This window comes from Fonsecaea erecta, assembly GCF_001651985.1.
Source record: "Fonsecaea erecta strain CBS 125763 chromosome Unknown Scaff1, whole genome shotgun sequence".
In the NCBI taxonomy this organism is placed as follows: domain Eukaryota; kingdom Fungi; phylum Ascomycota; class Eurotiomycetes; order Chaetothyriales; family Herpotrichiellaceae; genus Fonsecaea; species Fonsecaea erecta.
In genome coordinates, this window is record NW_017387244.1 from 3539665 (window position 1) to 3566338 (window position 26674).

A 26674-nucleotide genomic window follows, 5' to 3' on the forward strand; every position below is an offset into this window, starting at 1 on the left:
CCCACCGCTCGGCGCAGGAGGGATTGCCATGGCTGCAATCGTGCCATCAACCGCTCCAGAAGAGGAATTTGCGCCCCTTGCACTCAGATATTGATATTGGTGATGCTGTCTGCGCTGCAGGGTGATTGATATGGAAGCTGCATTGCAGCACGGGTTTCGAGTGGATTGACGTCGAAACCGAAACCTCTCCTTGTTGCTATGCAGCTGCGACTCTCTGCACCGCCGATATGCTGCAAACTGGCAAGGGTATATATCCCAAATGCCATCCAAAGCGCCTACACAGAGGCACCAGACGTCGAAACCAGAGAGGCGGTCCCATCACTATCAACCGCAGATACGGAGCAGAATCTCAGAGATCCTCGTGGGAGGGCTTCATTGAGCTGTATATATCTAACGTGCAGGTCTAGCACAACGAGGTCGTCTTCAATCTTCCAATCGTTCATCTTCATCCTCATCATCGACCTCTGTCACTATGGCAATGTCTGTGGCTTTCCCCCCGTTAAATCCACCTTCTTCGAACGGGCAACTGCTCACCGCGCACACAGCATCCACTTCCGCGCGCATTTCTAGGAAATCTCCCGGCCGGGAGCAGTTCAGCGCCTTGATGGTGTAATAGGGAGTGTTCTGGAAGACATTGAACGGATCAACTACTTCACTCCAGTGCTTCATGCCCCAGGGCTTCATGGCTTCAGCAACATTGGTGGCACAGGAGCGATGGACAGGTTGGCCGTGGCGTGCATAGAAGCCCGGATTGCAAGCCATGAAGAGCAGGTCGTGGGTCTTGACAACGTCCGCAACTATAGAAAACATTTTCCGGTCCCGATTTGTATACAGCGCCTCGCCTACCTCGGGACACGCCGAACCTCCCAGTGCGTATCGCGTGTAACTCGTGGAAAAATGCTCTGGGTTCGTACCGGGCGAGTAAGGGAGGGTCCACGCCATGAAGTCGACCACCTGCTGGCCGTGGAGATCGACGATGCGGAAATGCGACGACGCTTTCACCTCGAAGGCGTAGCCGTGGGCAGCCGGGACCAGGTGCGTTTTCAGCTTCGAACGAGGATGTCGCACCAGAAGTGTCTGCCAGGCCGGACGCGGGGCCGATGATTGGTTGCGTTTCGAGTTAGAGGGTTCATGGTTCCCATAAGACTCTGGAGTGACATGGTGGTGCTGAGGACCTTGTGCAGGGAGTCTGCGGGTCATGGTTGGTCGACTGGAGCTTCTTTCGAAATGAGGAGAGGAGAGGAGGAGAGCAGGAGGGGAGGAGGAAGAGTGGTGGGGGAGAGGGTTGGCAGCATGCTTGAGAACTACAATATGCAAGCCGGATATCACAAGCGGAGGTGGGCGTGCAAAGTGCTGCGAGGAATGGAGGGGTATGGTGGGTGAGATAGGTTCAATGGAGGGGCCAATTCTATGGCGTAGTAGTGGCGACGAGGGCAGTCTGACGCTGGGTACCGAAGAGTCACATGATCTTCCGGAATATGTGTCGAGGTCTACAATGTCGACTTCCCACCAGAGTTGTCGATACTGATCTGTTTGACCTTGGTGATGCGTCCCTATGCCTTCAAGATCGGAGGACACCTACGCCTCGGGATACAGGACTTGTGTGCTTCTTTCTGCGGCGAGACGCAGCAGCCAGGATGAGAAGAACGATCAAGATCAACGGCTTACACGTCCTCGAAAATCTGGGAATGCGACCGATCTTCGCGAATAGCGCACGCACTCTGCTCCTGGCGTCGACTCTATGATGTCGTGTTCTCTCAGCTGGGAAGATCAACAATCGCTCGCCTGTGTGGGGTGTGAGAAGACATCTTCTGACCCAGGTTGTTTCTCGTGATGCCTGTCTGACCAGCGTATTTTGGTGTACTTGGTATGTTTCGTGGCAGTCGTGGCAAGCAGCACCAAAATCAGTCCCGATGATGTCGTTGATACACACCCGAGTTCACATGTCGGGGGGCGGTGCATGGCCTGCTGCTCCATAGCAACACTCTTCAACGATCAACTCGAAGATTTTTGAGTCCAAAAATCACAAAGATTCGTCGCTCGCCTGGATTCCATTTCCGGATCCTTCCCATGTTCTGTCCATCCACAGGCAGTGTCCAAGCAAAAGGTTTCACGGACCAGAGGATTAGTACTTCCAAGCCAGTATTCGTTGGCAAGTTCGCCGTCGGACTGGGTCCTTGTGGTCCTTAGCTCTCGCCACTATGCTTCTTTCGCCTTCCATATCAACATGATGCAAACCCCAGTATCGCCAGCGGATCCCTGGCTGATAATGACCGTGCTATGCAGACTAGATCCATGCACAAACCCTGCTGCAAAAGGTGCATGACACGGAGAGGTAAACCGTATGTAGCCTTCTGTGTAGAGAAACAATGCAGTTCGAACAATCAATTTCGCTCCTGCTTCCAGCACTTAGGTTAGTTCGAGTCAACCAGCGCAAGGGAAAGAGGGCCATAAAGTCATCCTCAGTGGTGTGAATTCGGCCCATCATCCACGTACTCAATAGTAGCATTCGCCACGACTCAATATATAGGGGTTCCCAATCTCGAGTGCTTTTGCACCGATGGCCCCATCAGCGCCCCGCCCCCAGTTCTATCTTCCTTGTACTTCCTCTTAGCGCGGCGGTTTTAGTCTGTCCATCTTGGATTGATCACTGGAAGAAAATCTGGTGGAACTGGTGTCGCTTTGCTCTTCTGATCCCCGCGATTCGTCGTTTGGTAAAACTTGCATCTGGGCCGGGGAAGGCAATTCTGTGCCTCCATCAATGACGAAGTCAATCTGGTCGAAAGCCTGCTGGATTGCGATATTAGCCCGACACTCGTTCCGAACATGGGCAGCTAGTTGTGATAGTTCGACGCCTGAACGTATGACGCGGATCAAGTCCTCGGTCGCACTGTACCCGCCGGCGCGCACGGTCGCAATGATTCCTCCCAGGAGTTGCTGTTGTCGATCAAGAGCGAGCTGCTTGTCCGCGAGTTCTTGGGCGGTTCGGTGGTTCGCAATCTTCCGTCGCTGGTCAGAACTTGCATCGTAAACGCATAGACTTTTTCTCGTCGCACAAGCCTCGCAAGGGTTGCCCCCAGAGCACTGGAACAGGTCAGACACACCCCCTGGTGAACAATGCGAATGTGCTGTATACCTTTGTTTTCCTCTGTTTGCAGGCACCGCAAGCGGTGGATATTTTCCGAGGGCGCTGAGAAGATGGAGGCTCCTGAGGACTTTCGCCGCCTTGAGGTGGTCGTGGTGCCAGTATCTGAGACATGGAGAGGGATTCGCTCCCGTGAATTCATTTGGTATGCCGAGATACAGTTGGATCTCTCGGATTCCTCTTTGAGGTGACAATTGGCTCGACAATTCATGCTATTGAAGGCGCGCCATCGGAGGAAGATACCTGAAAGGGTGGGATACCGGGGATTTCGAGGAGGCTAGAGGATATGAGCAGAGTTCGGTCGGTGGGAAACAACTAAAGGAGGTAAGACAGAATTTGGCGGACGAGATATCCGAACTCTGAGAGGTGGGCAGTTGGGCCCCGACATACTTATACTAGGCGCTCCTCGGAGGAACATGCAACCATCCACACTTACGACATGAAGGGGGGAACCTGATCCGTCCAATGTGTAGCCATCTCTGGGCAATGGGACTGCGACATTGTTTTTAATCAAGAAACATGGATCTCTCTGTCTCCAGACACTCACTCTCTCGGCTTGTGTCCATCCACCGTCTGGTCCATCCTGAAGCATATAAAATACTCCTGATATGGAAGGAGCAGAAAATCGTAGATGACTTTTACGAGGGTCATTCGCAAGAGATTGACGGTTTCTCCCCATTTGCAGAGAGACAAGGAAGTCCGATCAGTGCAAAGCTGGCCCAGGATATCCGCCTGTTTATGAAAATTTCAGAGGGCGACTGGCTGAGTAGGTGATTCGGGGGGTGTGCTAGGCCTACACTCCTTAGCCTCGCCGGTAATTTTCTCCGGGCTGCCCGAGCCTGTGTCTAGAAAGGCAAATTTGGCGCAAAAAGTTTTTGGTCGCGAATTTCTGGAGCCCAGTGAGAGATCAGCAGCCCTAGAGGGCCAGTCTCGGATGCCGACTGCTCGCATTTCTTTTTCTCTCGGTGGTTGGGGAGTTGTCAAGGGAAATCAAAGATGTTGGTGGGTAGCTATACCTCGAACTCCAGGGGGGTAAAGCTGCGGCGAAGCCTAAGCTACCCTACCTTAGGAAACATAAGCAACTGACGGCTGTGGTGCGCTGCAAGGAGGAGCCATTGCCTGCAATCTCTGGGGCTTAATGTTGTGTGATTGGTAGCCGAATGACATGCGGCGCAGAGGAAGCCAAGGGGGGCTGCGAAGATTTCTTGACTGCAGAGGTTTGGATCTCAACTTTGCCGTCCCGGTCACGTGCATTCTTTGACGTAGGTCACGTGCATCTGTTGACGCAGGTCACGTGTTGTGACTTGGCGCACGTGTCGCATGCCGAGGCCTTCCAAGCTCTATTGGGGCTAGTGCGAATCTTAATTTGCTGCGCTATGATGTTGATCTCGAATTCGGTTTGGGGATTTTGCAGCCCAAAAAAATTCCTCGAGACTGCGCCTAAAATTTCTTTGATTTAATTATCCACGCTCGGGACATTGGGTCTAATCCCTTTCCTGGCTTTGCAATTCTATATATTTTCCCTTTTTTTGACTTTCTTACCGTAATTGATCAGAACAACCGCAGAGAGCTCCGCGGGCTGTCCCTGCAACCATGGACGAACAGAAATTCTTGGAGCAGCTCGCCATCATCCTCGATCCAAAGAAAGGGAACGTCAAGGCTGCCACGAGTATCCTTCAAAATGAATACTACAAACAGCCACAGTCCCTCCTCGCTCTCATCCACCTGGCCATCTCACACGAAACCGCAGACCTGAAACAACTGGCTGCCACCCAGGCAAAGCCGCTCGTCTCGAAGCATTGGACGAAAATCCCCAACAACCAGCGCCAACAAGCCCGAACACAACTCTTTCAGGCAACTCTTGCTGAATCCTCCCCCCTCGTCCGACATTCGTCCTCCCGTCTAATAAGTACAATCGCAAACATTGATCTCGACGACGGGGAATGGCCCGAACTGCCTGGCATGTTGCAGCAGGCTGCCACAAGCTCAAATGCCGCTGAGCGCGCGGTCGGCGTGTACGTGCTTTATAGCATACTGGAGACTATGGGAGATGGCTTCAGCTCCAAATTCAAAGAGTTATTCACATTGTTCAGCAATACAATCAAAGACCCAGAGAGCTTGGAAGTCAGAGTCAACACGCTACTGGCCATCTCCAAAATGGCGCTGGTTATCGATGCTGAAGAAGACCAGGCCTCGATCAAGGCATTTCAGAACATCTTCCCTTCCATGGTTTCTGTTCTGAAAGATACAATCGACTCGGGCCAGGAAGACCAGATCATGCTCGCTTTTGAAGTTTTCAATACCCTCCTCACTGCCGAGTATCAGCTCATGGCCAAACACTTCCAGGATTTAGTCGTCTTTATGACCGAGATCGCCACCAATGCAGAGATGATCGAGGATGCTAGGACTCAAGCCATCAGCTTTTTGATGCAGTGTGTCATCTATAGACGCTTGCGAGTTCAAGGTGCTAAGATGGGAGAGCCACTGACCAAGAGCATGTTGCAAATTGTCACGGAGATTGACGATGATTCTGCTGACGACGATGAAATCACACCTGCTCGCTCGGCCCTGGGTCTCATCGACACTATGGCCCAGAGCCTCCCTGCCAACCAAGTCGTCGTTCCATTGCTGAACGCGCTCCCGGAATATTCCAAAAGCCCCAATCCCAAACATCGACAAGCCGGTATCCTGGCTCTTGGTATGGCCGTCGAAGGAGCCCCAGAATTCCTCGGCACTCAGCTCTCCTCGGTTCTGCCGATCCTTTTTACTCTTTTGGAGGACTCGGAGGTTGTCGTCAGACAAGCCGCTCTCCAGACCACGGCTAGGCTGGCCGAGGACTTGCCGGAGGACATCAGCAAGGCGCATGAGAAATTGATGCCGCTTCTCGTCAAGAATCTGACGGCAGCCATGGGCGCTTACAAGGGCGAGGAGGAAGGACCTACCGTCGACATCATGAAGTCTGCGACAAGCGCCATCGATGCAGTCGTGGACGGGATGGATGCCGAAGATGCTGTTCCATACCTGGATAAATTGGTCCCGCTGCTTCAACGGCTCTTCAAGCACCCGGATTTCAAGATCAAAGCATTGGCCGCGGGCGCTCTGGGTTCGTTGGCCTCCACAGTCGAGGCGCCTTTCTTGCCCTACCTTCACGATTCTATGAATGCTATGCAAGAATTCATTACGAAGAAGGAGAGCGAGGAGGAACTCGACCTGCGCGCCAGCTGTACTGATGCCATGGGCGAGATGGCGCTCGCCGTTGGTCCATCTGAGTTCAAGAACTACGTCCAGCCACTCATGCAGACCAGCGAAGAGGCCCTACATCTTGAGCACTCGAGACTCAAAGAGAGCACCTACATCCTGTGGGGCTCTCTCGCCAAGGTCTATGAATCCGAGTTTGCGCCTTTCCTGGAGGGAGTAGTAAAGGGTCTCTTCGATTGTATTGACCAAGAAGAGGCCGATCTAGAAGTTGAGCTTGGTGACAGTGCAAGGGACCTGCTCGGCAAAGAGGTGACGATTGCTGGAAAAAAGGTCAAGGTTACCGCGGCCGACGATGACGAAGATGGGGACATCGAGGATATCGAGATTGATGGCGACGATGACAGCGACTGGGGCGATCTCGCAACCGTCACTCCTATCGCTCTTGAGAAGGAAATCGCCATTGAGGTTATCGGTGACGTCGTCTCCAACACCAAGACGGCCTACCTGCCATTCTTTGAGAAGACGATTGAAAAACTGCTGCCTTTGGTAGAACACAACTACGAGAACGTGCGCAAGGCCACAATCAGCACATTGCATCGTGCGTATGCTGCTCTGTACGATATCTCGGAAGAATCTGGCAAGCTACCAAAATGGAAGCCTGGCCTACCGCTGCAGGTTGAGCCGACGCCGGAGCTGAAGAAGTTTGGAGAGGTCTTGATGGGTGCGACATTGAACGTCTGGCCCGAGGAAGAAGACGTGTAAGTGGCATTTTGTTGCGTTTCCCCTCAGCCGTGCTTGTCTTCAAGATGAGATACTCTCGTTAATCCCAGCTCACTCCGACACGCAAGTCGTGGATGAAGCGAACGCGATCTTCAACCCTCTGAAAGACACTGTCTGCGCCCAATGGTCATCATCAGAAGGTGGTGGAATCAATGCTGATTTGTCGAATTACCAGTGCTACCGTCATCGAGATCTCGAGAGCGCTCGCCGAGAACCTCAAGATGACAGGCCCATCCCTCCTCAACTATCCCGACGTTCTTTCCAAGATCGTGCAGACAGTGACGGATCTGATCACGAAGAAACATGCGTGCCAGGTCGGCATGGCAGAAGAGGCCCTGGACGATGACGACTTGGAGTCTACAGAAATGGAATGGCTTGTCATAGACAGTGCCATGGACGTTGTCTCGGGCCTTGCAGCTGCACTAGGCCCCAGTTTCGGAGAGCTATGGAAGATATTTGAGAAACAGGTCCTGCGATATGCAAGCGGCGGTGAAGCTCTGGGCCGCGCCTCTGCATGTGGAGTGCTCGCTGAAATCATCACGGGCATGGGAGGTGCCGTCACTCCGTATACGACGCAGATGCTGAACGTCCTCCTCAAACGTTTGGGGGACGAAGATCCTCAGACGAAGTCTAACGCCGCGTACGCCGTGGGCCGCCTGGTCGAGAAGTCCGAAGACGCTGGCAATATTGTCAAAGCATACCCTCAAATCCTGTCGAAACTCGAGTCGATCCTGCACATCACCGCCGGCCGCTGCCAGGACAACGCGGCGGGATGCGTCTCCAGGCTAATCTTGAAGCACAAGGATAAAGTGCCCATCCAGCAGGTCCTTCCGGCACTTGTGGACAGCGGCATCTTACCTCTGAAGGAGGATTATCAAGAGAACGAACCGTTGTGGACGATGATTGTACAACTCTACCGCGACCAGGACCCGACGATTCAGCAGCTAACGCCGAAGCTGGCCCCAATCATGTTGAGTGTGCTGGGGGAGCCGGAGGAGCAGTTGTCAGATGAAGTGAGAGAGCAGGTCCAGGCACTGGTGGAGCATCTGAAGAGCATGCACTAGAGCCTACCTGTATGCGTGATATCTGCCCTTCTGGTCACGAGGAACCCAGGATTTCACTACTGGGGAGTGAGGGGGACGCGATGGCCTCCAAAAACGCCGAGAAGATATCACCCATGATGGAACGATGGATGAGATCTTGGGATGTTTTTTTTTAACGTGTCACGAAATGAACGTCATTGAGCACAGTTAGACTAGAGATACCACGTATCATGCCGGATACAATGCAATGCTAGGTGCTTTTGAGGAGAAGCAGCAGCAGCAGCAGGGGGGGAACAAGCTGCTCATCCACGACGCAATGAGCAACTGTTAATTGTCGTTTCTTTCTACACATCAGTATGAATATTGTTGCACAGTCTTTGACGTGAAATCGTCTCCCTCTCAGCATGGGTTGGTTACATGCGCTCCTCCTCTTGCCGGTCATCGTTGTCATCATCATAACCAGAATCTTCGTCACCGGGAGCAGGAATCGTTAAAATACCACGGAGTGTAACAGCTGCGAGAGCGTCACTCGTCGCCTCCTTGGGACTGACGATGCTCGGGATCCATCACCCTTCTGGCACTACTACTCAGTCGACTCTGCAATAGCGGAGGACCAAACTCCGCGTGGCGTTGTTCGGCGTGGCTCTTGGGGCGCCGTTTCCTTGTTGCTCGGATCGTATCATGGTGTTGTTGGCAGGGTGAGCGAAGGTGTTCTGATCTCTGTGTGGCAGCTGTCCTATTGAGCTTAACGTATCCAGTGTCACTATCGACGCGCTGTCGAGGCTGGCCATTTCTGTCGCCGAATCTGAGACTGAATCCCTTGTCTTCGACATATTGTTCAATGGGTAAGCTCTGCGGTGATGGGTAATGTCTCCTGGGTGGTGGTGGTGGTGATGGCGTCTCGGGGGTGGCAGCGAAACCCTGTTCCGGTTCACATCCCGTTTCCGACAATAACCCCAGTTCACATAATGGAAGTGGGCTGTACAATTAATGAATCGCCAGCACAAACAAGGCTGAGGCTGCCAGACAAGCATGGAATTCGCGCCCTTGGGATGGCTGTGATAGTGGCGCAGCGTTCACCCAATATCAATTGTTGGCCAGCTGAGACACACATATATATCCTTCGAGGGCTTGTACCACCTGGAGAACCCTAGTCACACAATCCCCACGTTCAGGCCGATTTGTATTTCAGAAGATTTGGGCAAGACGGGTGTTCCATTGAGCCACCCACCTCAATGTCCCATATTAGCTCCTTAATAACCTTCCAAAGTCTAGGCAGCCAAGGTCTATGGACATCAGACTCAATCCAATTCGGTTCGCTGCGTCAAGGTCCCTCTTTCGCACATGAGCATGTAGAGAGTCGCTGATCTTAACTATATCAAGGTCCATATTTAGTGGAGACATGTCGTGGCGCTTTGCCGCTTCTGTTTCGGGTGCAAGTGTAACTCCTCCAATCGGGATTAACAAAGCTTCCAGGCGATGGTGCAGTATCTCTTCTGTTCTTCCTGAGCAAACATCTCTTCGTTTCTATCCGTGCCACAGACTCAAGTCCAATGCAGGTTGAAATAATTGCTCCCGTGGGTCTCCAGTCTCGGCCGTCTTTTGGATGCCATCTGGAGCCATCATGGCTGAACCCCTCCTCCCTCTTGGCAATAATGACTCCTCCCGCCGCACTATTCTACTTCCAGGGGTAGATGCATCGGTCTCTGATAGGGCAGTTCAGAGCTTGAGAGCTGGCTCTGTCCTATATTTCCTTTCCAAGACTCTTACTCAGCGCCCGTGGTGCAATCTTCAAGCCAATAGGTGAGTGACAGGATGCCGGACTTCACTAATTATGAGTGCGAGGAGAGACCAGGATCAGAGGTTTGCCCAGGCTGTTGTTGTTCGGGCGAGTGCATTTATATAACTGCAAAACGAACGCCGATAAAACGACTGGACTCGTTCCTTGCTTTCTCCTCTTCTCTTTAGATGCAAGGGTCAATCAAGGGCACGGCCATAACTACCTGTTTGCCTTTACACCTAATTGAAAGATGCAAGAAAACCAGACAAACGGTTCTCCAGATCAAAATGGAGGACGCACGACTCGAGCCATCGAGTCTCCCCCTTCACAGCAGCAACGGGTCAACCCTGAGGGACCACCTTCCCCGGCCGCGAGGGACCACGTCACTTTAGCCGTCGAAAACGACTCCAAAGAAGAACAAGTACAAACAGATGATGATGATGTTGTTGATGGTCGGCAGGATCGTGGATTTCGAAGGATCATCAGAAATTTCACTCCTTCGTACATTCTTCCCCCCTCCCTCCTTTCCTTTCCTCTTCTCTTCCCCTTCAACAACCACAGCGGCAAGTCGGCTAACCACCTCCCTTATGCACGGACGAACACGCACAGATGGTTCATCATCACCATGAGCACCGGTGTGCTCTCCATCATGCTCCATCAACTGCCCTACAACGGGCACTGGTCCCGCGTCATCTCGGTCGTTTTCTTCGTCATCAACCTCGCCCTCTTCTTGACGTTTACGGCGTTGTCAACATTGCGCTACACGCTCTATCCGCGCATCTTCCTGGCCGTCCTCAAACATCCCCACCAGAGCCTATTCCTCGCCACCTTCCCCGTCGGGCTGGCTACGCTGGTGAATATAACCGTGTTGGTGTGTGCGCCGGCATGGGGGCACGGCCTCGCGATATTGGCGTGGATTCTCTGGTGGATCGTTGCTGTGCTGGCGTTGACCACCTGCTTTCACTTGACCTTCGTCATGTACGTCAACTAACTGACTGCCTTGTCGTCGATATGCCAGCAACCATCATCGAGGGATTTTTGTGCTCATCATTCTCTTCCCTAGCATGACACATCGACGAGGCGAGCTGGAGGAAATGACGGCTCTCTATCTGATCCCAATTGTCGCCGTCGTCATCGCCGCGACCTCTGGCGGCCTCGTCGCGGGTGCCATCCCTAACCCCGAGCATCAGCTGTGGACTCTCATCATCAGTTACATATTGTGGGGAATCGGATCGCCGCTCTCGTGGATCATACTGACGATATACTTCCTCCGAATGATTTTGCACAAACCCTTGAAGCGCGAGGTCATCGTGTCCCTTCTCCTCCCAATCGGTCCATTGAGTCTTTCAGGGTTCTCGTGAGTCTTTTCCCGCGCGGGCTTTTGCTTCCCCCTCGGCCAGAAAGGTGTGGCTAAGGCTAACGGACATCTTGGCTGTTTTGTTGCGCAGAATCATCGTGTTGAGCAAGGTCGCAAAACACCTTTTCCTGACGACGCACACCCTACCACACCTGAGCAAGACATCCGCGGGGGAAGTGCTGTATATCGTCAGCTTTTTCGTCGGCCTCATCCTGTGGGGATTTTCGATCGTCTGGTTCATCGTCGCCGTGATGATGGTGGCCACCTCGGGCCGATTCCCGTTCAACATGGGATGGTGGGGTTTTATCTTTCCTGTCGGTATGCGTGCTGTGCTGTGCTGTTTATTTTCCCATAAATTTCCGTACAGAGTACCTAGTGACTATGGTTGTTGTGGGACTAACCCTTTCCTCCACAATGCAGGCGTGTTTACCCTCCTGACCATGACAATCGGGGAAGAGCTCGAGTCTCGATTCTTCAAGGTTCTCTCGTGTGTAAGTTCACATTGTTGTTCTTGGGCGATTTAACATCACCAAATGGGAACATACGACAGACAGGCTGGCTGATACACCGGCTCCAGGTCCTCACGGTCGCCTGTATTGCCATGTGGCTGGTCATTGCGGCGATGACCCTGCAGCGCTCCATCAAAGGAACAATGTTTTACGCTCCGTGCTTGGGAACGGATCTGTATGGGAAAAGAACCAAGGAACTCTCCAAGGACAATGCGTCACACAAGGAGACGGTATGAGGGTTTGGTCTTTGGGGATCTGATGCTACCGGGCAACAATTTTTAGCAATGTCGAGCTTGAGAAGCTTGAGAAGCTTCAGAAGCTTCAGAAGCATTTCTCGTCTTCACAATTTCCTTTTTTATTTTTAGCAGCGTCGCTCTTCAGCCCACTCTGTAATTCAATGGTGTGGTTCGGTACAAAAGACTTACTTCATCGTCAAAAAGTTCTTCAGGCCGCAAAAGGGAATATGGCAGACCATGTTTTCCCTTCGCAGTACCATGTCTCTCCTTCCGCTGTCTCTCCTTCCGAGCCTCCGTGTAATTTCCCGACTTTGCCATTGGAACTCGTGTTGCTCACGGTTCTTAGACCGGGACTGCCTCTCGACTGAAACTGGCAGTAGGAGCGAGGAGTGTCGGGTGAGAGTGTTCAGTTGTGGACTCTGATGGCTGTTTTTGAGCGTGCATTCCGCCCTTGCAAGAGTGGTGAGGTATAGAATATGGAAAACAAGGCAATTCTGCACAATTCACTCCCTCCATTGCGCTGCATAGGCAGTAGGTACTAGTTATCATGCTGTCAGTTTGTGCTGATGGTGGCATCTGGCGGTGGCCTGAAAACTCACGACCACACAAGCTCGAGTACGTGAAGAGGTATCTCAGTCGAATTTATCGACGATACCAGGTGTCGTAGCCCCGTGGAGTGGATCTTTAGCGCGTGCGTGTCTCCATCCATGATCTGTCAGAGAGTTCTTAACATTGTCGGACCGACGTCCAGAAGACTCCTGGCTTACCGCAGCGATGGTAAGACACGTCACACTATACGATATCGTAATCAAATCTTGGGCTTGACAGCGATTGAATGTATGCCGAATATGTTTCAGGGCAGCCATCTTTATTGTAAATATCTGGCTTATAGGGAAGTTGCCGTTGTCGCTGATCGCACACCTTGAATCGATTGTCTGAGGTAAGCTGGCACATATTGACGCGCCGGCAGCAGCGATAGCAAAGAAGACCATCCAATTGGCTCTAGCGGTTCGAAGAATCCAGCGAGTATGTTCTTTGCCGTGCGTATATGCGGGAAACATCACAGGTATGAAGTTCTCTAAATCTGCTCCAAGAGTGCCAGTAAGCATAGATACATAGATGTATGGCTTGCATTTCAGGGCTGAGGAGACAGCCAGGAAAGATGATTGCACAACTCACAACACTGAAAAAAAAGCCTGAAGAAGTTGGACTCCAGAAGCCTGACCTTCACAGCTGGTATCTGCCTGTCAGGCGCCAAACCTGCTCCAGATCGAGGCGGCCGTTCGTTCACCGGCGGTAAAAACCGCCCCTTTTCATTCTCATTCGTCTTATCTTCTCTCTCTAGGCGGTGATAGGTTGGAAAATAGCCTTGGTTTGAATCAGGCTTTCTGGCAGACGATTTTGGTTGACCACTACTGTCATGTATCGGGCCACGGTTGTTAAGATGGCATTTCTCCACCCACGTTAATCGCCGGGCATGGAATTTCAGTTGCGTACCTGGGAATATCGCCGGTATCAGTCTGATTTTTGCCTCGAGACGTTTTCTGTTTCTGATCACTCGCTGGACGTGGGAGCCAACAGTTCTCCTATCAGGTCGACAAACAGTTTGGGATCCTTTGACCAAGTGTTGATTGATGAAGAGCAGCACTCCATATTGAGAGTTGCCTTGGGACTTCAAAACATTGTTCCTATTTTTCCCGTCTGTAGCTGATGCCAAAATGGTGGACATAGATAGATACACCACGTCCCGCCTTCTGCGTTTCCCCTGGAGTCGCTGGTAAGTCTCAAGAGGATGTCAATGCCGTAGATGTTGTTTCAGAAGCATCCTTTCAGTCGTTGCAAAGACCATTGATCTCTTGAAGCAAGATGCGGCTTCGTCTGTGAAGGAGAAAGCGATCCCAACAGCGTAACAAGCAATGAATGCTCGAAAATGGAGCTGCCCTTGCCGTGGGCGTGAAATACGGCACCCCCTTTGGTTCAATTTTGATCGAGAACAGTCCGACACGGCATCTTCAATAGATCGAGAGCCAAGCCAATGCAGTCATTCATGTCCCTTCCCCAAGGGACTGAGACTCGGCCGGTCGAGTTTGCTAATGTCACCAACTTGTGTAAAAGTGTGAAGTAAGCACCTATCGTTGTGAGGTAGATCTCTATTAGTCATTTGCTCAAGCATGAGGAATGCTTGTTGGAGAGAGGGTTCATACAAAGCAGCCACCGTTCTCAACGTTGTGCCATGGAAGAGCTTTCCGTAACGGGCTGTCGGCCGCCAAATTCCCACATGTGGTTAGTAGTCAGCCCAACTCAACGGCACAAATATCGAGGGTTTAGGGATAGGAGGACCCTTACTCGCTTGGTGGCATATGTATGTCTTTGTCAGGCGGCCAGGGTAAGCGATTTGCACATGTGAACTTCTTTTTTTCCGATAATACAGAATCACAAAGTGGTACTGCCTCGCTTTGGCCATCTTCGCCGAAAAGCGCCCACCATTTGTTTCAAATCGCTCAAACTGCCATTTGAATGTGAATCGTGCTCCGAGTAGCTCTCACGGGATTCTAGATGCTTTATGCACAGCTCAAAGTTGTAGCACGCATAAGGCGGAAGTCGATCGATATTTGTAATTTTCATCAAGTGGTCTTTAGCGACGTCGGTCATCATGTTGACAACCGCATCCATGGCAGCGCAGGAACCCTCGGAATTCAGTGCATTTACGGGCTTCGCCATCGTACTCTTAGTTGATATTTCGAAGATTGCTTGATGAATGAGGTAAAGTGTCCTGTCTCGTGTCAAATCCTTCACCTCATCGACAACATCTAGAGAATGCACCAACCTCAAGGCAGTCGCGTTAGCCCCACAATGAGATCCAGGCCCTCGATACTCGCTCATTGTGATGGCGAGTAATTGCTGTATATCGTTATCGATATTTCTCAGTGTTGAAATTTTGACATCGTCTTCATCCTTGTTCGTGAGCACGGACATCATTTGTTCGAGAAGGTGCGCTACCTGACCCTGGCGGCCGAACGCGTTGATATTACTGCTACGCACGATAGGCAGGATGAGTGAGGGGCATTCATCCCGTTCACATCCATCTTCGTCCAGGCCGTCGAGCAGTGAAGGTAAAAAAACATCATTCGAGGGAAAGATCGTTCTTGAATATTTCAATCGGCTTCCATCTTCGACGAGAATTTGTCTGTAGGGAATATCAATCTTTCAGCTCTCAATTGATTCAAGTTCAACCTCACCTTTCTAGAATGATCAAACCCCACCATATGTTTCGCCTCTCGATGGATTCCAAGTCCGTACACCCGGTGCCAAATCCAGGCTCATGTTGGCCCAGACCGATGATGTGACCCATCCTGGAAGATACTCCAATAGATATATACGCCGTTTGCAATTGTCCGCAAGCATATTCATAGGCCGCTATCAAGACACTTGCCTGTATCATTGTCGCCGAGATATCGGTCGTTGTTTGGACGTGCGTCAATGTTGACTTGGCAATTCGATAAAGGTCATCCAATGAAGTCGCATGTCCCGAGGGCTCGAGAGGGTCAATAACGATGAGAGATATGGCCAATAGGAGAAGGGAGAATTCAGGAGAGGCGGTCTCGTCTTGAGACTCCTGAAGCCTTTTGCGAAAGCCTTGGGGAGAGATAATGGGTAGCCAGGTAAAAACGCCACTGAAGAATCGATTGGCCACTTCGCCCAGTGAGAGTGCAAACCCCTTCAAGATATCCTGGACTTGAATCCACTGAGCATTACCCAGTTCCTTGTACTTTTCCGTTATTGGAAGAGAAGAGGAGAACCCCGAGAAGCAGGAGGGAGGAGGGACTTGGCTCCCGTCACGGTCGTTGCCAGCTGATGTGTTTGATCCTGTCGACCTCAATGGATTCCATTGTCTCCATTTCTCGTTGCTGTGATGATCGGAGGCTCTACCTCTTGGTAAAACGCCCTCCTCGTATGCACAGGGAAGGTCGTGAGCTCTGCAGTATCCACAATCCGGCAACCTTTTGTCGCATCGCTTCTTACGGGCTTTGCAGCTCCTACACACATGGAGAGCATGCTTGTCTTTCGTTGGATCCATACGAACTTAAAGCTGCCAATCGACGAACATCAATGCAGCAAACAAGATGTCTTATTTTGACCTCAACCTCCCCACGGATTCGGAAAGTTTTGAGGACGTCCGTCTTCCTGTCTGAGGGAACAGGGTAACGAGGCAACGGGGCAACGGGACACCGAGCCTATCCGCAAACGGTGTGCGCTATTTTTTTTTTTACAAAGTTCCAGCCTCACGTCCCAACTCAATGACTGAGTAGCAATGCACCAGAGGAATAGACTGAAGAGCTATAATGGATCAGCGCAGGCTGCGCAGCTCACGCTCTGAACCGAAGTTGTCCCTGGTCAAAAGATGCCTGAGTTAGAGCGGCAGCCTGTAGGGCCGCCAAGATTAGGTGCATTGTTTGCCGCTCGCATCGGTGCAGGAGCTCGCGCTGTCCATCTCTTGCATTTTCTTCACACATAGCCTGGCCTCATCAACGCCTGAACAAATCTTCCTGCCTCATCTGTCGGAGCACCCAACACCTTCGCTTGTCTTCCAAACCACCGATTACGACCAGTCAGAATTTCCATCAATCGTCAACAATCTTCATGCTCAGAACTCAGCTTCGATACACGTCTTCCTTCACGAACTTAACAATAACATAGGGAAACTAATTTCCAGTGAATGGCCGAGTGCAATGCATGCCCTCCGTCAACAACCTCTTCAGCAGTAAGGCCCTATCCAACAAGAGCGACGGGCTAGCCATCTGACTGCTTACCGCGCAGTCCCCGGACACTGAATCCTGCTGCCTCCGCAACCATTATACGATCTGAGATCTTGTGACTGTCCCCGAACGCGTCAACCATCTCATTTGTCCATACATCCGTAAATGATGATGGAATGACCCAAGAACCGGCTTTCGTGACCTCGTTGCTCAGTATACAAACTCCAGGGTCGTCTTTTGCTCTTTTGGCGACGACGGCCTGGTTCTCCTGAAGTGTTTTTGATAGTACTTGATTTTTCTTGAACTGAGTTTTTTGGTGGGTTTTTTTTTTTTTTTTTTTTGTGGCTGAGTGATTTTCCCTTGTGTTTCTTGAGTTGTCATTCGTAAAATATGCGATTTGCAGAAATGAGTACGCCTGGAGTAATAACTGGCACTCTGCTGCTGGGTGGCTGTCGGAATCAACGAATGACTCATGAACTCGTCCAGGCCAAATCCAGATAAATCAGCAAAGAGTCGACAAGAGGACCTGCGAACACAGCATAACCGCAGACTATTAGTCTCAACATAGGCAAAGCAAATTTGTTCTTGCTGTATGCGTTCTCCATTGGTCGAAGGACAACAGTCCAGCATCCTCATGATCATGAGTACTGGCCCAGCTGAGTGCTTTTGGTGAGGGTTAGGGGTCATTAGTTCGTGCAACAACCAAATGAGATGCTGTCGACTTGGCTATTGGACGTCATGTTTGGTTGTAGGCACTGAAGAAAAGGCTGACTCATGGGCACAAGTGATCAAACGAGCTGTCCCAGACGCCATTTGGCATCCGGGCCACTGTAGTCTGGCGAATGCTGTGTGCTCGCTTGTGTGCTGTCCAGCAAAACTCTCCTCGGGTTTCCTTCCAAGCATCCCTGCAAATGCCAACTTTCAGGCCCGTGTCAGGAGGCAGACTCCCACGATGGCCCAGGCACGAACCCGGTTCAAGCCTCTCAGCATTGGTAGCTCCTCAGATTGCTCTATCTACGCGTCGAGGGATTATACAGCCTCGCCGTCAAGGCGCAATGACGCGCTAATCCCGAGTGCATACCGGGTTCTGGCCAAATGCGTCGTGTGCAGCCACCATTCGTTCGGAGATGGTGAAAGTATGCGGCATGCACGGTATGAAAGCCAGATTGGATATGCCGTGGGCTAGGGGGCCACCTAGTGAGATTAATCCTTGAACCTCAGGGGCTGCGTGTAAGAGGGGAGCCCCGCAAGCATCCGTCGGCCGGGAAGGTGGACAACAGCTAAGCTATAAAGCAGCTAGCTTCACACCAAGGGTCGTATTTGACTGGCCAATGTGACTTCCGGTTGCTCTGATTTTTCAGCCTGAGTGTCGCCTGCACCAGGCAGGGAACGGTAGTGGCAAAGAGCAGCGGTCTTGCTGGAGTTATTAAGGAGCTCTCCTCCCGCTGTTCTGGGTAGCACTCGACTTTTCATCCCTTTTGGAGGCAGTTCACCAACGCAAACAATTTTGACAATTCTCGGACTGTCTCTTCGAGGTTCCGTCGGACCTCATGGATTGATGTACGGTTTCCTTTCGGCACTTCTCTCATTCTCATGCACTTTTTGGAGAGAATGAACTGTCGAATCCAGTTTTCGGCGATTCTCAAATGCCCTTCTGTTTGAGAAAGTTGGACTGGAAGATGGTCGTGCTTGCAATGCTTGGTCCAGCTTTCATCGATATCAGCCTTGTCTGGGACTTTTGAGCCTCAAATTCGTCGTCGTTGCCTTTTTGGCGGCTCGTTGCCTTTTTTTTTCATCAACCGGTTGACTGCGACACCCGAGTACGGATCTCCTCTCTTTGCCAAGTCGTCGGACAAAGGTTAAGCCGAAATTATTCCAGTCTGACCCAGAATGACATGGGCATGGTGGTCATGGGCCTCCCTGCATTGGACTCTTTGTTAACAATCAGAGGTCTCTTTTCGCTTTCGGTCCTGTCGAAGCTCATGTCTCGGTCGAGAGCTCCGAAAAGGTGCCACCGATGTCACTTCACGACACGCAACCATGCTTTCACCGTCATTTTCTCGGTCGCCTTTTCACCCTGCATTCTTGTTTTCCACCAAATTGTCGTTGAGATGATCAATGCAAACATGTCGTGTCAGCATGTCATTACATGAGAAAGCTCTTCTCCCTGCAGAAGATGGCACATCATCTTACTGCTTCGTGCTCGCTGCAACATCGTAGACACAAAGAAATTGAACGAATGACTCGAGGTAACCATCAGCGAATGTGGAGAGTATTGTCTAACGTTGGTACTGACCTGAACATGTAGGAAAGTTAACCAGCCACCCTCCCGATTCACAGCTCTTCCTGTGCATGCCGCGGTACCTCGAATACTCGCTGCACGTCGTCAAGGGTGACTGCAAATCTTGCCAGATGCTCCATCCTCCTTTCTCCGACTGGCTGCCCAGCAAAATATGCAGCCACCAGCCGAGGTTCTTGCAACATTATGGTCATCGCGTAGATGTCCTCAGCGCCTTGCTCGGTTTGGGGTGCCGTTGAAAGACCGACCAGAGAAGGGGCAGTGTCCACTTCAAGAATTGGCGCATGCAAGGTGTTTGAAGAGGAGGTCGAGTCTGTCTGGGAAGAAGTCACGCTTTCTGTGGAGGAGCTATCGTACATATCAGCGGCGCTCGCTCCAGACTATCGCTGGACACTCGAGTGCTTTAGGGGATCAAGGGTTAGAGTGCATCATCAGGTACTTTGCAGCCCTTGATTGTCCGGTCTAATGATCGGGGCCAATCCCGAAGGACCAGGATCGGTTGTTCTCATCTCGAGAACGGACTTGAGCAGTCGGGCGAGTCACTGTTCTTGGGACCAGAGAGACCGCACTCGAGTTGCAGGCACAGTCAAAAGAAGACGCAGGGAAATCAACATGCCCATGGCATTATGAAAATATTTCTCACCCCATTTTCGTGCCTGGCTGGCAATTCATGGTGTGTTAGGTTTGGGTGTGGGTGAGTGGGTTAGGGCGCAGGCAGGCAGGCTTTCGAGAGGTGAGTAATTTGCCTAGGCAGGGAAAATTTGTGCCAGCACCAGACTAGATGTAGCAGGCAAAATGATTGTTCTCACAATTCAAACAATTCTCAAATCTCGAGTATCTTCTGTAAGAGGACGTATTGGGGAGATGCGTGAGAGTTTGTAAGTGTCGTAGGTGCGGTAGTGAATCGAAAGGGAAGCGTAAGCCTAGCAAAAAAGCGGAAAGGAATATGGGGGAAACATACGAGGTACAAATCTCGTTCCCACGTCCTATGCTCAATTGGGTGAAGCCTAAGGGCTGCTCGCTAGTCCCGCAGGATGGTTCAAGGAACAACACTCATCGCTGGTAGTGTCACATATTGATTCTCGATTCGTTTGGAACTGACCAAAGGGCTATGTCCTAAGGAATTGGTTTTTTGACCCAGCAGTCGCGTAGGAAGCCTGCAGACGTCAAGAGGGTTTCTTGACCTCGCCACACACCCTCATCGATGAGCGGCGATGGTTTGGGGGCTTCTCAAGGAAACTTGTTCAACATGTGCCACAATTGCAACCCGTCGAGGCCCGATGGATGAAGCTTTCCTTGAAGCTTGAAAATACTTAACTTTCGGAGCATCTACCTTTTTTCTCTCCTCAGAGCAGTAATGGGGTGGTAGACCACGCGGTACGCACATCGAAGATCAGGATCGTCATACGTGGAGATACGCGCTGTTACAATCTTTTCGTGCGTGCGAACCATAACCCGTGGGTGGCCCTGGGGCCTTTTCTTTGCACCAGTGATGTCTCCCAGCCGCCCTCCACCCTCGGATATGCCAATGGATCTTTGTAACCACCACCCTGGGGAGCTCTTGAGGCTCTGTATGGGGTTGGTGAAAAATTTTCATCCTTTTGTTTTAGCCCTGATTACCATCTCCTCCATCAGTGGCTGCGGAACAGGACCAAATTTTTTGGTGTTTTGGAGACATTGTCCTAGAAAAAGCTCCAATCGTTTCAGCTTTGTGCCAAAGTGATAACACATTTCTCTGTCTGCTCCTTCCCATCGCCAGAGCCCCGAGTGTCTTCCACGTGGGTATGGTTCTTCGTGTGACACAATAGACAATTGTGCTCAGGCAGGACGCAAGGGGTAAACAATAGGTGCGCAATGTCCAAGATTTTAGGCGGGAGGGGTCCGTCTGCGGGGAAGAGGGGCTCTTGCTGGGTGGCTCGTACAGAAGGGATCTACGCGCTTCCCGTACCTTATTGTACAGAGGAGCCTAAGTGGCCGCTGGGCTAGCCCAAGTGACTATGATTAATGTCAGTTTGTGCCGCTTCACCTCTTGATCCTCCATATGCGAACAGCACACTCCTCTGCTATTGACACTGGTATTTTGCTCTTCCGGCGTGAGCATGTGCTTTCATAATACTAATTATCAGAATTTGGCAAACCGGTGGGTGGTTTGAGTTTAGACTTGCGCATTGTTTTCCCCGAGACGTTCCAGATGACCTGATTCCCAGAGATGTGGCTTGGTGCATTCATCCCGAGACCGAGGGACTTTTTATGAGCGACAAACCTTCCATCGGCGCCAGAAGTGTAATTCCATTCGCCCGTGCCTTGCAACTTTCGGTTTGCTGCAACCCACCTTAGGTAGATTTGTCAGTCGCAGTTGGGGCCTTTGCACGCTGAGGTGAATTGGAGGCAGATGCCGGCTGGTTCATGCACGGGCTTTTTGATCCATGCACCCCAGTGACAGGCTCGGCACATGACGCGCGCAAATGCACGATCACAGGCTCGCGTAACAGTCAGAAGTGAGGAATAGTCCTGGGCTCTCAACCCATCCAGAACCTAAAGCTTTATCACGGCATGGAGAGCAAACCTCGACCTAAAAGTTCCCGCCGGGACCACAAGAAGCCGAAACTTGCATCAGGTGCGAAAGGTCCCTCGCTGGGTGAGTACTCTACATACAGGTCTGAACCTTCCGAGTCTTGCTGTGGTCCACGCACCATTGACTGGGTTGTCTTCTACCCTATGTCATGCAAATGATCGGTAGCAAGTTTGGGGCTTCTCCAGTTGAGATGCTCAAGTACTTAATTCACAAAACCGCACGCGAGTGGGGATTACTTCTTTCCTCCAGCATGCTTAGCAGACATGTCTGTCATGATCAGAGCGCTATCACTCCCGGCCGTGTCTCGCGAGGAGCGGGTAAACCGCAACCTTGACCAGTGCACCCATTTGGATCACCTGTACGCAGGCATTCCCAGCTCGGAATACCACAAACGCAAACTCTCCATGATCCACAATTTCTTCGACATTCTTCTGTCTCTCTTCGGTTCGAACTATGGCTATTCTGTGCACACTGGCCCCTTTCGTGAGACACTGCCAGAATGGCCAGAACTTGGTTGGGTCTTCCCCCCCACAGAATAATGGTGCAAGAGTTTCTGACAGATACCAGCAAATATTGGAGCTGGCCTACAACCTATATGAGTCTGAGGGATTGATCCTCAGACAATTTCCCAAATGGGATGGCTGCGTGGCTGGTAATAATAGGCCTGGCAGGGTCACCAATTGAGATTGGCGGATTCTCTCTCACCATCTGGGGTTGTCCGCGACTCGACTGCCCTACCTATATCCTTTCCTCCTGCGGTGTTCAACCGTTTGGGGGAAAGTGTTGCTTCCCAACATCCAGTGCAAACCACTAGCTTCCCTCAATACAAGAACAGGCACTAGCAACATGACTTGGTTGGCAATTGGGCTCGTTGAAGGTAGGGGTGACTGAAGGGCGGGGTGCATGCTTACCAGGATCGCTAAACTTGATGTGTGGCTCATCGGGTCAGTCGGTAGTCGGGGTTCCGATTATTGAAAAGAGTGGGAAGGGTGGCTGAACGGCACATCTACTCTGTACCTGTGGCTAGGTGGGTGTTATTAGTGGTGTTCGGGCTGTTCTCATGGAATTACTCTGTTGTTTCGCATTTTAGTGCACGGGACCTGTAATTAGTACTTGTGCCCGCCGTGGCATCATTGGTGTGATGCCTGGTTCTCTACGTCATATCCATCCCAGTCACGTGAATACGGGTCTGATCATTGGCAGGCATCCCTGTTCCTGGTGCGCCTCCTGCAGATGTTTTTCCCAGATCGTCCTTGTCAAACCCATCGAGCCGTCTATCGTCATCACCGTGACACTTCAACCATTGGGTCTTGTCTTTATTTCACTCTGCTTGTTTCTTCTCTTTCTCATTATCTTTAACCCCCGATCAGACTCTGTTTCTCAGTTTCTGCTCTTTGGCATATGCTGGCCGGTGGTTCTCTAGTCCACGAGTAAAAATGCGCATGTAGCCCCTATTCTTGTCCCCTTGTGTCCATGTCAGCCTTCCTCGCTAACCTCCACCTTAGATCGCTTCAGAGCATGGGCACATTCGTCTGCTCACCGGCACAACTTCAATCCATGGTCGCCCGTAAATGACAATCAAGCTTCTTCAGCGAGTAAGGCTCCGACGCAGAGCGAAGATTCGACAGAGCAGAAAAAGCACAACCGCTCCATTGTTGGTCGCGTGCTAGCCAATATCAAGGTCGCCCTGTTCCACAGCTGGGTGAATGTTCTCCTGGTTTTTGTGCCCGTGGGCATCGCCATCCACTTTGCCGGAATCAACCCGAATGTGGTTTTTGCGATCAATGCGATTGCCATTATCCCTTTGGCTGGGCTTCTGACATTCGCAACCGAAAGCGTTGCTCATCGGCTTGGGCCCACTTTGGGAGCTCTGCTGAATGTGAGTTTTGGAAATGCAGTCGAGTTGATCATATTGTAAGTCCATTTCTGCCCGTCGATGAAGCATTGTGCTGACCGCATACAGTATGTACGTGATGTCTAACCCTAGTTCGAGTGCGACAACACTAACTACCCACAAGTATTGCCCTGGTCAAGGATGAGATTCGCATTGTCCAAGCTTCCCTGATCGGCTCACTTCTTGCCAACCTCCTCCTCATCTTGGGTATGGCCTTTTTGATTGGAGGCCTAGAGTTCCAGGAGCAGATTTATGACAGCACCGTTACTCAGATGTCGGCTTGCTTATTGGCGCTGGCGGTTCTTAGCTTGCTCATTCCGGTCAGTTCTAATGTCTCGCGCTGATTTGGACTCGGAATCCAGAGTGTGCTAATGGAGATCGTCAGACCGCCTTCCACGCGTCTTTCAGTGACCTTCAGAAAGCTGATCGCGCGGTCATCAAACTCAGCCGAGGGACTTCCGTCATACTACTCATCATCTATGTCCTTTACCTGCTCTTCCAACTGAAGTCCCATGCGTATCTCTATCAAGGAACACCACAACACATCATCGATGAAGAGGCGACGCCGGGTATCCTTCAACGCTTCGACTCTACGAGCTCCTCCTCTGCCAGTTCTTCAAGATCATCTATTACGAGTGGCTCGCATCGGCGTGTGAGCAAGAGGCTCAGGGCTAAGCTGGGCCGGAGACGGGAGGTGAAAACCGAGGTCGAGTCTGAAGTGGCAAATGGAGAATCCGCTGTACAGATGGATCCGAACGTGATTGACGTTCACGCAGAAAAGACTGCCGAGCCAGAGGAGATCAAGTCGCAAGACGTATCAATGGAAGGTATGCCACCCAATCCTCCGGCAGCTTCAGCCAAGGATAAGAAACCAAACACTGGGTCCCGCGGACTCTCTTTCCGAACTCCGCCAGTGTTCCGATCATCAACACATCCGGCCCCCAACGGCAGAGAACCAAATTATCACTCTCATTCCCTTCGACAGTGTTCGTCAGCCCCCAACGATCAACAAAGCCAAGGTCTGGGAGCTGCACGAATCGTACGCCGCACGACACCGAAAACTGCGCCCACAGAGGACGACGCTCCTCCCATGAGCCAAACCGCTTCGATAGTGCTCCTGCTGGCCTCCACCGCTCTTGTTGCACTCTGTGCGGAGTTCCTTGTTGGAAGTATTGAGCACTTGGTGGAAGACTCTCCCTTGTCGGAGGCTTTCATTGGGCTGATCATCCTGCCCATCGTTGGCAATGCTGCCGAGCATGTCACGGCTGTAACGGTGGCCGCCAAGAACAAGCTCGACCTCGCCTTGGGGGTGTCGCTCGGATCGTCCATTCAAATTGCGCTCTTTGTTACTCCATTCGTCGTGATTCTGGGGTGGATCATGGACAAGGACATGTCTCTGTACTTCAGCTTGTTCGAGACTGGGTCGTTGTTTGTTTCCACCTTCATCGTCAACTTCCTAGTCCTGGACGGACGCAGCAACTATCTGGAGGGCGCGCTGTTGTGCGCGTGCTATGTGATTGTGGCTGTCGGAGCATACTTCTTCCCCGACGGACAGGACCAGAGTTCGCTAACAAGTGGACCCTCGACTTGATGCGTGCTTCCCATGCTGAAAGTCGTCTTTGCCAATCTGTGTATTGGACGAGAACAAAAGTGCTTGCGACTCCAAACCCGAGTCAGCTTTGCAACACAGCTTTATCATGGCCCAAATGCGTTGTTCTGATGTACGCTGGGTGGCGGTTGTGTTTCCTGGACCATGTTACAACAGGCCACAGTTCCATTTGCCATGGGTGGAAGCCACAATTGACTTCTTACCTACTCGAAAGAGATCGATTCCAATGTCATCATCGGGGTGCAGAACGACCGAGTTGCAGATTACCTTGCTGATGATCAGCTGTCGCCTCTTTTTGTGACACATACACACAAATGAATTGCTCGGCGTACAACCCACAGTGACTAGCTGGCAATTAGGTCTATGGTCTTGCAGGTCATTGGAGAGGTATGTGAAACTACATAAGAGCGCTGGTTTACGTGAATTGCAGTACCCAATTCACTCCTGACGAAGATTTGGGTATACTTGCTTCTCACTCTATCCCAAGCATATTGACCAACCGCGGAAAGTACGAGGTCTGATCAGGCCGGTGGAGGGGTGATAGTCAAACAGCATGTGACGATTTGCGTCGACCACAAAAGCAACTCGGCTAGCTGAAGTGGTCGATACATGCAGGAATTAGAGCTGGAGCAGTCCTAACTCATGTGCCACCGCAGTACCATCGCCATAGCGCGAAGACAGAACTTGCAATAGGGCTGCTGGCGGGAGAGTCAAAACAACAATAGATTAGGCACATATACGAATTCGTGGCCATATCATTACTTCTCCCCAGCCGGGCAAGGCTTCGCTACTGTGCTCCACGTGATGATACGGAGCATGGACGCGGAGCACGGAGCACGGAGCAGCGGAGCGAGTGACTCACGATCGAATGCACCATGTCCCTCAGGCGATAGAAGAGCCCTCAAAGCGTGCCTGGCAGATGTGGACGTTGCCGTGGGGCAATCAATGTGCAGGATTGTTCCACCCACTGACTCTCGATCTGGACGTATTCAGCTGTACATGAATTAATATTAACATCACACCAACTCGAGGCGGGATTGAAGGTATTTGGAGTAAGAGAGACATTTTGCTTGACCAATACTCCAAGATCCACCACTCTTCTTGAGTCCTTGTCTTTAAGACACGTAGGAGAAGCAGATAAAAGCTTCTACGTGTTGGTGTCGTACTGGACCACAAACAGGCCAGATATACGGGAATACGACGCTCGCTCGCTTGCTGCCTGGCTCACACACTGACTCACTGACTGGCCGGCACCGATACCGACACAACCCCTGGCTTCGGCTCCGGCGCTCCGCTCATCAATCCCACAGCGGAAAATATTAATTCTCTCTTCATTTGTCTCACTGTCGAGATTGTGAGAGCCCCAAGACGAACACCAACGACAGAAGCTCTTAGAAGTCTTCCTGTGTCTCAGGCTGGAGAGGTGGAGATTGGGACGTCCACCAGCAGATCGACAAGGGCTATTGGAAAGAAAACAAACACACTCCAACTC

General features: G+C 51.4%; 6 protein-coding genes across 6 annotated transcripts; 3 read left to right on the forward strand and 3 right to left on the reverse strand.

The window, feature by feature from the left end:
- Positions 1-423: 423 nt before the first annotated feature.
- Positions 424-1200, reverse strand: AYL99_01250 (hypothetical protein; the record flags this gene model as incomplete). The annotated part of the gene is made up of 1 exon (XM_018832766.1): positions 424-1200. One exon carries the CDS (start codon positions 1198-1200, stop codon positions 424-426), a length of 777 nt encoding a protein of 258 aa, XP_018698645.1.
- A 1410-nt stretch (positions 1201-2610) lies between these two features.
- On the reverse strand, positions 2611-3259 carry AYL99_01251 (hypothetical protein; the record flags this gene model as incomplete). The annotated part of the gene is made up of 2 exons (XM_018832767.1): positions 2611-3084; positions 3137-3259. 2 exons carry the CDS (start codon positions 3257-3259, stop codon positions 2611-2613), a joined length of 597 nt encoding a protein of 198 aa, XP_018698646.1.
- A 1479-nt stretch (positions 3260-4738) lies between these two features.
- On the forward strand, positions 4739-8187 carry AYL99_01252 (hypothetical protein; the record flags this gene model as incomplete). The annotated part of the gene is made up of 2 exons (XM_018832768.1): positions 4739-7101; positions 7299-8187. The coding sequence occupies 2 exons, from the start codon at positions 4739-4741 to the stop codon at positions 8185-8187; spliced, it is 3252 nt and encodes a 1083-aa protein (XP_018698647.1).
- Positions 8188-10196: 2009 nt separating this feature from the next.
- AYL99_01253 (hypothetical protein) lies at positions 10197-12048 on the forward strand (the record flags this gene model as incomplete). The annotated part of the gene is made up of 5 exons (XM_018832769.1): positions 10197-10924; positions 11010-11303; positions 11395-11621; positions 11724-11794; positions 11881-12048. 5 exons carry the CDS (start codon positions 10197-10199, stop codon positions 12046-12048), a joined length of 1488 nt encoding a protein of 495 aa, XP_018698648.1.
- A 2433-nt stretch (positions 12049-14481) lies between these two features.
- On the reverse strand, positions 14482-15400 carry AYL99_01254 (hypothetical protein; the record flags this gene model as incomplete). Its single annotated transcript, XM_018832770.1, has 2 exons — positions 14482-15235; positions 15288-15400. 2 exons carry the CDS (start codon positions 15398-15400, stop codon positions 14482-14484), a joined length of 867 nt encoding a protein of 288 aa, XP_018698649.1.
- A 6542-nt stretch (positions 15401-21942) lies between these two features.
- Positions 21943-25164, forward strand: AYL99_01255 (calcium/proton exchanger; the record flags this gene model as incomplete). Its single annotated transcript, XM_018832771.1, has 4 exons — positions 21943-22162; positions 23185-23593; positions 23698-23893; positions 23959-25164. The coding sequence occupies 4 exons, from the start codon at positions 21943-21945 to the stop codon at positions 25162-25164; spliced, it is 2031 nt and encodes a 676-aa protein (XP_018698650.1).
- Between the last annotated feature and the right edge of the window lie 1510 nt (positions 25165-26674).